Source organism: Megachile rotundata, chromosome 5, assembly GCF_050947335.1.
Source record: "Megachile rotundata isolate GNS110a chromosome 5, iyMegRotu1, whole genome shotgun sequence".
In the NCBI taxonomy this organism is placed as follows: Eukaryota; Metazoa; Arthropoda; class Insecta; order Hymenoptera; family Megachilidae; genus Megachile; species Megachile rotundata.
The window spans coordinates 18,200,874-18,214,142 of NC_134987.1; the positions used below are offsets into that span (position 1 = coordinate 18,200,874).

General features: G+C 39.1%; 1 protein-coding gene across 13 annotated transcripts in view; it reads right to left on the reverse strand.

Annotated features, from left to right (window-relative positions):
• The window catches only part of unc-13, a 300,331-nt gene that overhangs the window by 26,760 nt on the left and 260,302 nt on the right, over positions 1 to 13,269 (reverse strand). For 11 of the 13 annotated variants that reach the window (XM_076531755.1, XM_076531753.1, XM_076531752.1 and 8 more), the window contains one exon: positions 5,576 to 5,682. In XM_076531755.1, the coding sequence (XP_076387870.1) occupies positions 5,576 to 5,682 (107 nt within the window). Of the gene's footprint in view, positions 1 to 5,575; positions 5,683 to 12,836; positions 12,944 to 13,269 lie in introns of all 13 variants that reach the window. The other 2 variants (XM_076531757.1, XM_076531747.1) reach the window with 1 other exon arrangement.

Here is a 13,269-nt window from a genome sequence, read left to right on the forward strand (position 1 = left end):
AAACTTGAAACAAGAAAAAACTTGGCCCAAGGAGCTTACGTTTGCTTCTTTTTCTTCGCTCATTACAACCAGCCTTATTTACCTCTCCCTTTTCGCAGCTATGTTTTCCCGCTTGTAACTTACCATTCTGATAAAACTTTCTTTCGAGTTCATCCGCTTAAACGTGACCCATTTTTTCCCTGCCATATTCATTTTTTCCTAGGAAAATCTTCGAATGAGGTAGAGAACTTCAAACGAGCTTGGTTTAAAGCTTTTTCGAGCTCCCACCATCGATTTTATCCTAAGATAAAAAAGTGTTTGCGAGCCGCAACGCGATTTCTTCGGCGCTGGATTTTCAGGCAGCCTGAAAAGCGATAGCGCGCTTTCGTGCTCGCGAAACTCGCGTGCCTCGTTTTTCCCTTTTCACCGTTAAAAATACCGAATCTCCGAATCAAACGTTAACAGCGAATATTCAAAAGAGAAAAACTCCGAGTTTCGCTTTGAAATTCCGTGCGTTCGATATTTCGCCCTCGTTTCGCGGTCAAAGAGCAGAAACTTATCGCGATGAGGAACCGTCGAAAAGGGAATCTTTCCGTGCTTTATATTATCATAACTTTCTCCATTCAACGATTCTCTATTTACTTTTTTCATTTCCTTACTTTGTTGCAACTTTTCAGAGAATTGCATCTTCGAGTTTTCTATGAATTTCTATGAATTCAATTTTTTGCAACTCTTTTTTGAATTCATTCAATTCTCCAAATGTCTTGCAGTCTTAAAAATTTTTATTTATACTGTCTTTTCGTAGGCGAGGACGAGAGCACGTTGGAAATAAACGAAAACATTGTTTCAACGCGAAATTGATGTAGCAAGGTTTCGAGACTTTCCAGGATTCAATAGTATCGTATTTATTTTCTCCTTTCAAGTCTCTGTTCCTGAAAGCCACCTCGAAATTGAATTAGTTACACACGTTGAGCTGTTCAATATCGTAATGGAACAAAATTTTTGTTATTTTCACCAATTTTGCGTCAACGAGTTATACATGAGCTTTTACGGTTTCCATCTTGTCGCATTACTGTGGAAAACACTTCCACATTTCTGCAGAAAAATAAAAGTATTCCGTAGACAGTTGGTACATTGCTATTCCACTAACTAAAAATTAAATACAAATTTTTAGATGTGATAATTAAAGGAATACCTGAAAGTCTTTTTTAAAAAAATAACACTACTTAAAATAATAAAATAACCAAACTTATCAAATGATCGAATCACAAGTTTCTTATTTTAAATAAAAAAAATTGTTGAAATCTTTGTAAATTTTTATTAGAACCTAGAATTAATATGGACATCAAATCATGTATTTATTTCTGTAGCTTATATGATTCTTTCAAAATAACTATCCATGTGAATTTACTATTAATAAGAGTATCAACAAAAAGTATAAAAATATAAAATAACTTGCAAGTATTTTAAAATTTCGAAAGCTGTTAAACCACGTTCCGCCTCTCCGTGCCAGGAATTCTACTTTTCGACGAGTGTACATTTTTGGCTCGTAAATTCGCCGAAACGACTGCGTTCGCGGATTTGTTCGCCGTGGTTTTCTCGCGGGAATAACGCGAAGAAAATTGAATTTTTCCGGCATCTTCTGCATTCTGTTTCGTCGTGGCAACGTCTTTGCATCGAAGTATTCTGTCTGCAATCTTTCCACACCGCTCGTTGCATTCCTATTTCGATGCACGAAATGATCGTTAATCTTTCGTATAAAAGCTGCCATCTGCGCGAAGAGAATGATGGAAGCATTCTACCTCTACTGTGATAATAAGACGTTCAATTCATCACGGAATACATTGAGGTTTATCCTTTTAATCTATTCTCATTCTGCTTTCGCTTGAATGCAGGATTTGTTTCGTGTTATCTTTCCTTTCAAATCTTCCTGCAAAATATTGTGGATGAAATTGGAGCCGGCGTTAAATTTGCTAATTTTCAAGCTTCTCAACTTTGTATATTTTCATATTTGGTGATGTACGAAGTATGTGAAATTTCGTATTCAGAAATATTTCATATTCAAAAATTTTACCATTCAGAAATTTCCACATTTACAAACTTTCAAAGTTCCACAATTTCAGACATGGAAGTTTAAGAATATTTTCCTTCACGGAATTTAATCAACCGCACAAGAAGTATTCAGTGCCATATATCGGGACTCCAAATATGAAACCATGTCCGAAGACGAAATAAATCTTCATTTACTCGTTCACGAATCGATGTCCCAACGCAAATGCGTGGAAGAGTATCGTAGAAAAAGGTTAATCAGAATCGTAGTCGGTCAGGCCGTATCGATCGACCGTTGAAAAAACGTCCAATTAAGCGGGAGCGGAGTGCGAATTCGTGTTGGTAGATTTGGCGAAAGGAAAGAAAGAAACATCGTGGAGGGCCGTGAACGAAGCAAAGCTGTATCGACACGGATGCACACAGGTGAATCGCAAGGAATGCACGTGTGCGATGCAACCGCTGCTGCACTCTCCTGTACGTTGAACTATCGATCGTTTCGGGTCGGACGCGGGCCTTGCACCGAGCCTCTCTCGTCTCGACGATTCGTTCGTGGACTTTGCGGAGAACCTCGGCTCGTCTGCGGCCTCTGATCCCGTTTAATTGCACTTAATGATCGCGGTGGTGATCATGTGGGATTCCTCCACGATCCTCGATGCTCTCGTGGCTTACTGTTTCGCATACACTATCGCTCAAAAGTTTTTCGACGTCTTTATAACCTTTTTCCTTAGTTTTTTTTTAATGCGACAGAGCGACATTAACTTAACCTACAATTTTGTGGACAGCTGTCGTTCACGGCTAGCTAATTATTCGTACAATGTGAGCGAAGAAAGTTAACATGTTAGGTACACGTTCAGCAATCTTTGATCATGCAGATTACACTCGAACTGTAGTGTGTGTCGAGTGACATTGTAGAGCAAGGTTAAGAATGTCCAAATGTTAGGGACATTTTACATATGTCCATGATTGTACATTAGTGGGAATTAAAATTAAACTCGAAAAATCATGAACACATAAGTTGAAGTTGTCGCACTTCAACATTCATGTGCGTCACGTGCGTCACACTAAAAATGAAGTACCTTATACAATCTACCACAGAAATTTTTTAATTTGCATCAATCTATATTGTTATAAAAAATATTCTACATCGCGTGACAATTATTTGTCAGCAGAGACAAACAGCTATCATTTGAGAGGCTTTTCTAGTAGCATTTGTGAAATTCCTCAGGTCGATACGTCTCTATTATTGTAAAGACACCTCTCGTTCCATGCTGTTTCAGCTTTGAAGTTCTAGTTCAGTGCAATTATTGACGTAAGAAGGTTCAATATTGTTTCAATGAAATATAGAAGTGCTTTGAGGTAAAAGGTGTATCAGTAACGTTCTGCTTCTGGGGGATGATTAAAACATCTTTGCGTCGGGAGGAATTAGAGCATGCGAAACTAACGTTTTCCGTTTGGAATTACTACTTAAATGAAAGAACATCTTTTTACGTTCGATGTAAATCTTGCTTAGCAATTATTGATGCTCTTGTTGCAGTCTTGAAAACTTGATAAAATAAATTGATATTAATATTCGAGGTTTTGCAGTTCTTTAATAACCTCGTTGAAAATAAAATGGTATTATAAATTTTCTTCTCAAGTTTCTCTTCTATAAATCTTTGGTAAAATCTTTAAACTCTTTCATAGAAGTTTGTAAGGAATTATTCCTTAGTTATTGCGTGTCGTTTTGGCTTATAACATCGAGTGACGCACGTTACAATCCTAATGTGGTAAACATAAATTTGTAGGATTAAATTCTCAGCTTGAAACTAATTATAATTAGTACAATCAAATGTCATTAAAATCCAAAATATTCAGCTTTATTTATTCCAACTGTAATTAGTTGAATAACTACAGAAAAGGAGTTAAAACAATGTTTCCAAAAGATATCGAAAAATAGTTTCCAGCCATTGACGCTTTCATCCGATTCCTTTTTCGTATTTCGACTCTCTGTTATTGCAGGATTTAATATCTTTCCACGATTGATTTTCATCGCAGCCCGAAGCTGTAGAAAATAAAGCCACTTTCCATTGTTTGTCGATCCACGTATATGCCTTTTGTACACGCGAAGCGATAATCGAAACGTTCAAATGCAGATTTTCTCGCGTCTCGCCACACCGATTCCCATGCTGCTTTTTCATATTGCGAATTTTCTGCCATCAAATATCATACGTTTTCCTATTATCCGAGAAACGATTCGTTGTTTACACGGAACATCCTGTTTGCACTTTTGCTCCCATGGAAAACAGGAAAAAAATATTTTCAATAGGGACGACTGCAAATTCATTTCTTCATTGGACTGAAATTTTTCAAAATAAAACCATGCGCGAAAGGATCGATCGAAATTGACTGCGTCTTTTTTTTAACTACGTTGAATATTGCTTCAATTTCAAACTAGGACAGCAACGATATTATTCTATTTTATTTATTTAGATTTATTTATTTAGATATCAATTTTGTTTTTGATTAATTAAAATTCATTTTTGTATCTCAATTAAATTATCATCGTATCGTCATATACTATTACATAAATTTCAATTGTCTTGTAAATTATTTAATTAACTTTCCAAAGTTAGTAGTCGAGGAACATGATGATTTGCAAATTTCAGAAATATCAAATTTCGAGATTACGAAATTGACTACCTGCGGGCACAGTTGCCCATCACTGAACAGCGGCGAAAACAATTGCGAAATGTCTGAAGTTATCAAGAGAATTGCTCTACCAGCACCACTAAATGTCTCATCGATCTCGAGAGTTCGTGTTGCAAATTGCTTCGAGCAAAATATAATTTCTCGAACTCTGACAGAGTGCGGAGTACACGAGACGGATTAATGCACCGCGATCGATGCCGCATAACAGTTTTGCGCCTGATCCGATCAAAAATCGTGCGTAGAAAAATATAGATTCCTCCGAAACGTGATTTTGTGCCTTATTAGAAGAGAAGCGTTGATCGGTCGTCGATGGGAACTCCAAGATGAGAATCGCTCGTCGATGGCAAAGTTTGATGGATGTTCAAAAAAATACTGACCCGAATTCAAATTATACAGTAATAAAATCATAAATTAATTAAGAGTGTAATCACAATTTTAGACCTGTTCCTAGTTTCGAAATGAAAACAGTAAAGAACAGAATTACATGACATACCATATTATAACCTTGGGGTTGTTAGTATTACGTAGGATAAATGAATAATTCAGAACGGAATCTCCACAATAAAGGGGTTAATCTATCTTCGCTAAAATAAAAGACTAGAAATAAAAATTGAATGCATTTGAATACATAAAAAAAGAACAAAACAAAAGAACAACCAGCAAGCATCGTCGTCAACGGCGATCCCGCGGTTCCCATCGAGCGACAAGGTCTGCTCCATACTCCCGTGTACCAAAAAGCGTGTGTGTAAAGTGTGTAATCACAATTTTACACGGCATATAGAACCGCGCCGTTCACGGCACGGTCTGTCTCGGTGGGTGAAGAAACTCTTAACTCTCTAAGGTATCAGTATCGTGTCACCTGTGATTGCGATCTTGCAGGACCACTTGCTGGTACCCTCAAGGACGATCTGTTCGGCCTGCTCGAGGCTGTCTATGTGCGTGTCCGGGTCGACTGAAAACGTCGTGCTGAAAAGAAGACAATGTCCTCGTCATCGTATCGTCCTTCGACAACCTCTTGTACCAAACTCTCTCTCTCTTTCCGGAGATCAGCACGCGCTGTCTCTCCGCGCCGTCGACGTCTACCGGATGTCGGCCATTACGGCTAACACGGGTACCTTACAGAGGCTACCGAAGGACGTGGCAGGACTGTCTCGTAGATGCTCGAATAGTCGTCCAACAGCGGCGTCGTTTCGGACTACGGTCTTTTCGGGCTAATACGACTCTCTGGCTAGATCGTGAAAGCAAGAAAGCGTACTCCCATTAATCCCCGCGTGTGGGTGTGTGGTTCCACGATGCCGGTCGTTCGTTCTCTCTTGGCTAACGATCATGTGCTTTCTCGCTGTGGATTGCGCGCAAGCAGGGCGATAGTTTTGTCGAGGCCCGCGAAACTCTGGATCCGCTGGATATGGTGACGTCGCGCCGCGGGGAATAGGGGTCGAATAAAAGCGACAGAAGAGAATAAGAATAGCTGGTGGCTTTTGAACGGAAGAGAGAGTCCTGCTGGAGATAGCGTGTAGCGACGGATGAAAGAGTAGTGGATGTTTCGCTCGAGTGTTTGTGGCAAAGTCGCGTTCATGTTCGAAAGACGATGAAAAGAATTTTTGCTGACTGATCTGTGTGAATGGTTAACGGTGGAAGGAGAGGAATGTTTTCTGGAAACAATGTCGCTTCTTTTTGGAGATGCTCGAAATTTTTGAGGAATTCGGTAGAAATTTTTAACTGCGAGACGAACGAATTTTATTGCTGCGATTTGCTACAGATGCGACATCTGCGAATTATAATTTAACAGAAAAATTCTTGCTATTCTCAAGTCTTTCTATCCTTGATCTGGATATTTGAGCACCGTAATAAGCTCTGACGATTCTCGCAACGCAAATATTGCAATATCCGATTCAATATCGCTCGCAATACGTTGGTTGCGAACTCGGGGCTCGCGTGCAGCGTACAATTAAAAATACAAACGTTATCCGCGCGAAATCGCAACAACGAAAGTCGGTCGTCTGCACCGGAAACGAAAGTCCTGCGCTAACAATTACTTCGATTAACTGCGAAACAACTGGATCGCTACGACAACGAAGTTCAAAACGAACAAACTACGTCGAGAAACGCCATCGACTGCGTCGTTCGAACTGCAGATGCGTGTAATTTCGACGTCACCTGTTAATCCCCGAAGAGGATTAAGTGGATAGAGTTAATACCTCTTCGAAGCTGACTGCTTGTCAGGCCGAAATAAGAAAACTTGTTGCGCCATGTCGTGGCTCATCGCCAACTTTGTACCCTTGCCATCTAGCTTGGCTCGCGAAACCTAGGAACATCTGGAACTAACCAAGTCCCTGAATAGATCGGATAAGCGGATTACACGGAATTAAGTAATACCTAAGAAACGATTCGGTCCTCGCTCAAATCCTATTGATACTCTTTGATTTCGTGCCGCAATGGCGGCGTTTAACGTCTCGGCACTAATGGAAAAAGATTTCCGGAGCTATCGAATGAAATTCTTTTATCAACTCGCGATTCGAGCGTTCGTGCCAAGATTTCAACTTACAGTGGAGTTTCATAACTCCGGAGGAGACAATGGGGTCGCTTCCAAGTAGAAAATCATCCAAGTTACACTGCATCATCAGCGTCTCTCCAACGTTTATTACGGACGAGACGTTGAACAAACGAAACTGGAAGTAAGGAAAGAATGAGTTTCAAAGAACGTTGGTTACTTTGGATACGAGAGATTCGTTTCGCGAATCGCAGTTTCAACTTCGGAAAGCTTCTTGGAAGAATTGCGACGTCGATGTGTTTGTCGGTTGACTTAGCCGAGAAACTTTACGCAACTCGCTGGAACAACCGCGAACTTCGAACGAGTGAGGTGCTATGCAAATAGCATCTAACACGGTGATTAGAACCTTAAGGTTCATCATTTCACGAAAGAAATATGTCAGACGCAGTTAATTCGCTAAAAGGTTAATTTTCCTAAGTTTCAACTTGCAGATATCTACCTCGTTAGGAGCTTGACTAGATGAGCCAACACAGATAAGCCAACTAGACCCATACTCAAGAGTTAATACCTCGAAAAGATTCTGTCGTCAAAGATCAGATCGAAATTGCTACAGGAAGTCTTTACTCGCAAGAATGTCACCATCAAACGAAACCACTTTAGGAAATTGCGATCTCATGCCAAATTCGTAGATACTGATTGGCCGGTGGTTGGTGGATCGTTTACGATAAACGATGTCGCAGCATCCAGGATACTGGTCAGGCGATGGCTCACGTCCGATAGAGGTGGCTTAGCTTTGACAATGGCACTGGTGTACAACTGGGCCACAACAAGTTGCCGTGTGACCTTAATAGACTTTCGATTGAATTCCTCTGGCACATTGGGAGTGGCGTCTCTCGCGACGGACAACCACATGACACGCGGTACATGCACCTCCGTGTACGACCAAGAAGCTGACTTTGAGTACAAAATGCTCTCTGATCGATGATCTCTCTTGGGCTTCTCGAAATGCATTCAGGTTACTGGACTCTGGCTTAACCATCTGCCTATGAACACCTAACTGCTTCTTCCAGAAGAGAATCCATATATAGACTCATTTGGTGTTTTTGCTGATCATTTTGATGATCTCAGTAGATGAAATCATTGGAAATGTGAATGGTGTTTTTGATGGGTTGTTTGTTTGAGTAAATGATTTTTGAGTAGATAAGTTCTTAGAGGTACAATAAAGATGGACGTATGTAATAAGGCACATTGATATGCTAATTGCAATTGTTACTGAACTTTATGTCCATCTGATTAGACACGTATTTAGAGTTACAATAAAAATGGACGTATATAATAAGGCACATTAAAGTGCTAATTGCAATTGTTACTAAACTTTATGTCCATCTGACTGTATACGTTTTTAGAGTTACAATAAAAATGGACGTATGTAATAAGGCACATTAAAGTGCTAATTGCAATTGTTACTAAACCTTATGTCCATCTGACTGTATACGTTTTTAGAGCTACAATAAAAATGGACGTATGTAATAAGGCACATTAAAGTGCTAATTGCAATTGTTACTAAACTTTATGTCCATCTGACTGTATACGTTTTTAGAGTTACAATAAAAATGGACGTATGCAATAAGGTACATTGAAATGCTGATTGCAATTGTTACAAAAATTTACGTTCATCTGACTATGTACGTTTTTAGAATTGCACTAAAAATGGACATATATAATAAGGCACATTAAATTATTACAAAACGTCCATCACAGTTGTTGAAACATTGAAGATAGTTAAATGGGACGAACAATGCTCGCCACGTAAATATTGAAGAGTGCAACCGTATCTTTGATTCGTAATAAATTTCTGATGGTATAATTGGGAAATCGATGAGAATGATTGTTTACAATGAACAGCGATCGAAGTTCCACCTCTAGCATTCTAGGGTTGATACATGAAAGGCGAGCGAGCGATGAAGATGATAAAACGACTGGCTGACAACATTACTGATTCAGTTACTCTAGCAAAGTACCTACACACAGTTACTAAGGATTCACGCAAGTTTCAGGGAAACTAACGATTCTCTTTACCACGAGCCCCGTAATTACAACGATCCAGAGGTAACTGTAAGATCTAAACTTTCGAAATCCGCATCACCTTATCGTACGATGAATAATGATGTTTCTTCTAATACCTCTTGTCACGATGCTTCGTCCACGAAAGTGGCACGATATTACCATGATAAAAGTTTCGCGAACCTGGTTGAATAATGAGGTGGGTACAGACGCGTTGTTAATTACCATTCTCTCGTTAGCTTATCAAACACGGTGTATATATTTTCGTGCGACAACACCGGTAGCTAGGGCATGTAAAAGTCTCAATTATTCAAGCGCGTCCGCAGAGATTACCACTTTCCCTTTCGATTCATACAAAATTCAAAGCCTACCTGAACTTTTAGTTCAGCAGTGAGCGTGGGTGAGAAAGGGCAAGTTTTTAAAAATAAACCTATGCTGGAAGTTATATCGAGTTTTATACGGTTGCTTGTTTATAACTTCTGTTATAGAATTATGTTAGGGTTTAACTGATTCTATATTTTCCGGAGGTTCATGTTAGTTTCTCGAGAGATTTTATTTAAAAGCTGAAGGCCCTTATTCATCCACTTTCTTCTATTACCTATTTCACCGAAGGATTTAACGAAGACAGAACATCGACTTTAAAGAATCGGAATCATTCCTCGAAACGTCGAATAAAACAGTTCGAAAGCTACTAGCTTTCACGGAATCGTATTTCCCCGCAGAACGACTGTTATATTGCAGTTCACGGAACGACAGACAACTTCGTGAACTCGATTTCATCGATCCCTTGTCGTTGAAAATGTTTCGAGTGCAGAATGGGAGCAACTGGCGTGAAATTACCATGGGAGGAATCGAAAGATAAAAAAGGAGGGGTCGAGGACTCTGATCGGGTGAACGCCTGGAAATTAATGCGATTTCCTGATGGTCGAACCGCGTGATATCGTTGTATCGAGAGACGAATGTAAATTATGGAGTGCGACACGTGCGCGACAACGGCACCACTGTACGCGATGGAACTGGGAGAGTAATTCACGGGATTTATGGTGGTACGTGTGTTTCGAAGGGAATGATGTGAAAAATATGCACCCGTTCGTCACATAGCACGTACGACATATTTGTGTGTAGAACATGTTGCTCTGTAAAGTTTATGGCTGCTGTGTGTACACTTGCACGAAAGAAAATAGACTCGAGTATTTCAAACAACGCTTAATTATACTGCTTTATCTCTAAAAATATACTTTACGAATATTGAAGCTATCACAATAAAACTCTGTTTAAATTGGTATTTGGTTGAACAGATTTTTATTCGTATCGTGTGTAGTCTACACATATCGATATGCAATGTGCTCAATATTTTATTAATACAAAGATAGAAGTATGACTAAAGTTTACTGTACATGAGAATCTCTAAATTTTACTGATCTTCCTTATATTTTTATGAATTTCTCATTAGATCCTCAACTGTGGATTCAAAATCTTAAATACATAAAAATGTATATATAAAAATAGATGTAAAAATATGTGTATTGTTAAGACTCATCTACAACGAGATCAAAATATTTTTAACATCTGTATCATATCCAAAAATATATTTGACATTCATAAAAAATTATTTACCCCTGTCTAAGAGATCATGTCGAGTGTGCTATTTCTTCCAACAAGTGCACAGAGTATATCGTTCGAATGTGTCTATAATCTAACTTGTATTGTTTCGATTCGATCGAAGTGAATTTTATAGCACGTGTGCAGACTCGTTGTTTAGTGTCCAAGGATTTCAATTTGTTCATCGAACAGCGTGCGACTCTTCTACGACTATCAATCTACTTCTGCGAAACGATACTCTTTTAATTCACGTGGAACAGCATTTTGACTAATCTATTCTTAACACACAGTGCATCGTTCGTTGTCTTTATCTCTACACATTTTGTCACCTTTTTCGAAAAACTCTACGTGTAAATCAGGATCGATTGATCCTGTACTGATGTACGATCTACTTATGCACGATAGCCAACACGCAAGTGTAACGTTTCTGATGGAACAATTTTCTCTCTCGTTCTCGTTCGTTTTCCGAGGGAAAACGAAAGAGTCGCAAAATCAAGACGAAGAGACAGAACGAAAAAAGCGTTGCTAATAGGTAGAGTAAAGAAAAATGATGTAATGAAAAGAAAATGCCGTAAAAGAAGCTCGTTCGACGGAAGAGAGAAAATTGTTCACTGATCCTGATATCCTTTCAGGATACTTCTAATTTGCGCAGCTTTATGCATCATACACGCACTCACACATATACAACGTAATCAAAGTATTACGAAATATTTTCAACGAAACCACAGCAAATATTAATTCTTCTATTATTCTCTTTACAATAAATTATCAGGACAAACATACATTAGGAGAAACTTAACATTTTGCATGTCAAGTTCATTCTATTCTGTTGAGAATAAAAAGACTTCTTGGAATATTTTGCTAACCATGTCTCCATTTTATTAGAGATAAAACATGAGAACATTTGTCGTGGTTTTGGAGAAAATAGTAGGTAATATTTTACTTTGTCCACCTTGTATAATATGCGATGAACGGGTGCATTCTGACAAACGGCACAGTCAAATCGCTATCACAAAATAAAATATACATATATAGTGTATATACAGGGTGTCCGGTGAGATATTTTATCCATGTGATCAGCAAGTCCTGAACTAAAAGTATCATGTACGTTATTAACAATCGATTTTCTTGTCAATATCGACTACAGTGTATATCTGTAATATGGTGGCTGGAACTTTGTAATTCGAACTTTTTATGGCTAACTTTCTAAAAACTTTTGATTCAATGCAACTCCTCGAAAAAGTACACTGAAAAGTGCTATGTTTAGTGATCTTTGAAAATTCTGTATTACTTTTGAATTAACGAGCATATGTATCTTTACGTTTGTAGCAATACAAAATGTAAAATTGCATACTTGAAACAAGTACAAATGGAAGATTTAATAAACACTGTTTATTCAACTACCAAAATGTAGCAAAATAACGAAACAAGCAGTGTACACGACAGTTTTCGTTGAGGACAACTTGCCAGCCACACGAACAAAGTTCGTTGACACCCCATATACCTGCAGAGATACCAGTGTGACAGTAAAATACAGCAGCAGCCGGCAGAGCGTAAGACCCGACGATGAAACAAGAACGATCACAGTAAACATGGTACAATTATGCGAACGAACGTAACAGAGTAACAAGAAAGACAATGAGACACGTAAGTTAGTCAAGTATAACGCGTATGAATGTGCAACATGTAATAAAGAAGGGTTGATGAGAGAAACGAAAAGAGGGATGGTGAATGAGTTGATAGAAACAAAAGACAGTAATAATAATAAGACTAAGAAAAAGTATTAGAAGAAGAAGAAGAAGAAGAAGAACATTGAGGCACATAAGGTGGTACACATATGTATCGTCTATATATAAGTAAGAAAGAGGTTATGTATGGAGCGCTGCACGTTTGATCGCTTCGTTGCACGGAGGGGGTGCATAACCGACCCATGGCCGGCGTTCGCAAGGAGCTGGCCACAAACCTGTAATGGCGATCTTCGCGGACCACTTGCTAGTACCGTCCAGAACCGACTGCTTCACCGCCGTCATGTGACCCGTATGTGCCTCCTCGTCGACCCCGAACACTGACCTAAACTCCGACGAGACTTTCTTTCACATGAGCTGTGCCAACGGCCTAGATCTCGTCCTACCTGTCCCTTTATTTCGCCCGTTTAAGACCGCGCTTTTCTTTTCTTTTCTTTTTTGCCTTTTCTTTGCCCTTTGTTCGCTCCCTGACACCCCGTTTCGAGCGTCGCGGGTAAAACGTGTAACGCGTGCTCGTTTTGTCGTAATTGCAACGCGAAGCACACGGGAATCTCGTTAGGGGTCGCTAATGACCTCTACCGCGACTCTCTGTCAAGCGCAACAGAGACTTTCTGTTACTTTAAACGAATCTTCTTACATCTTCGCGCTTTA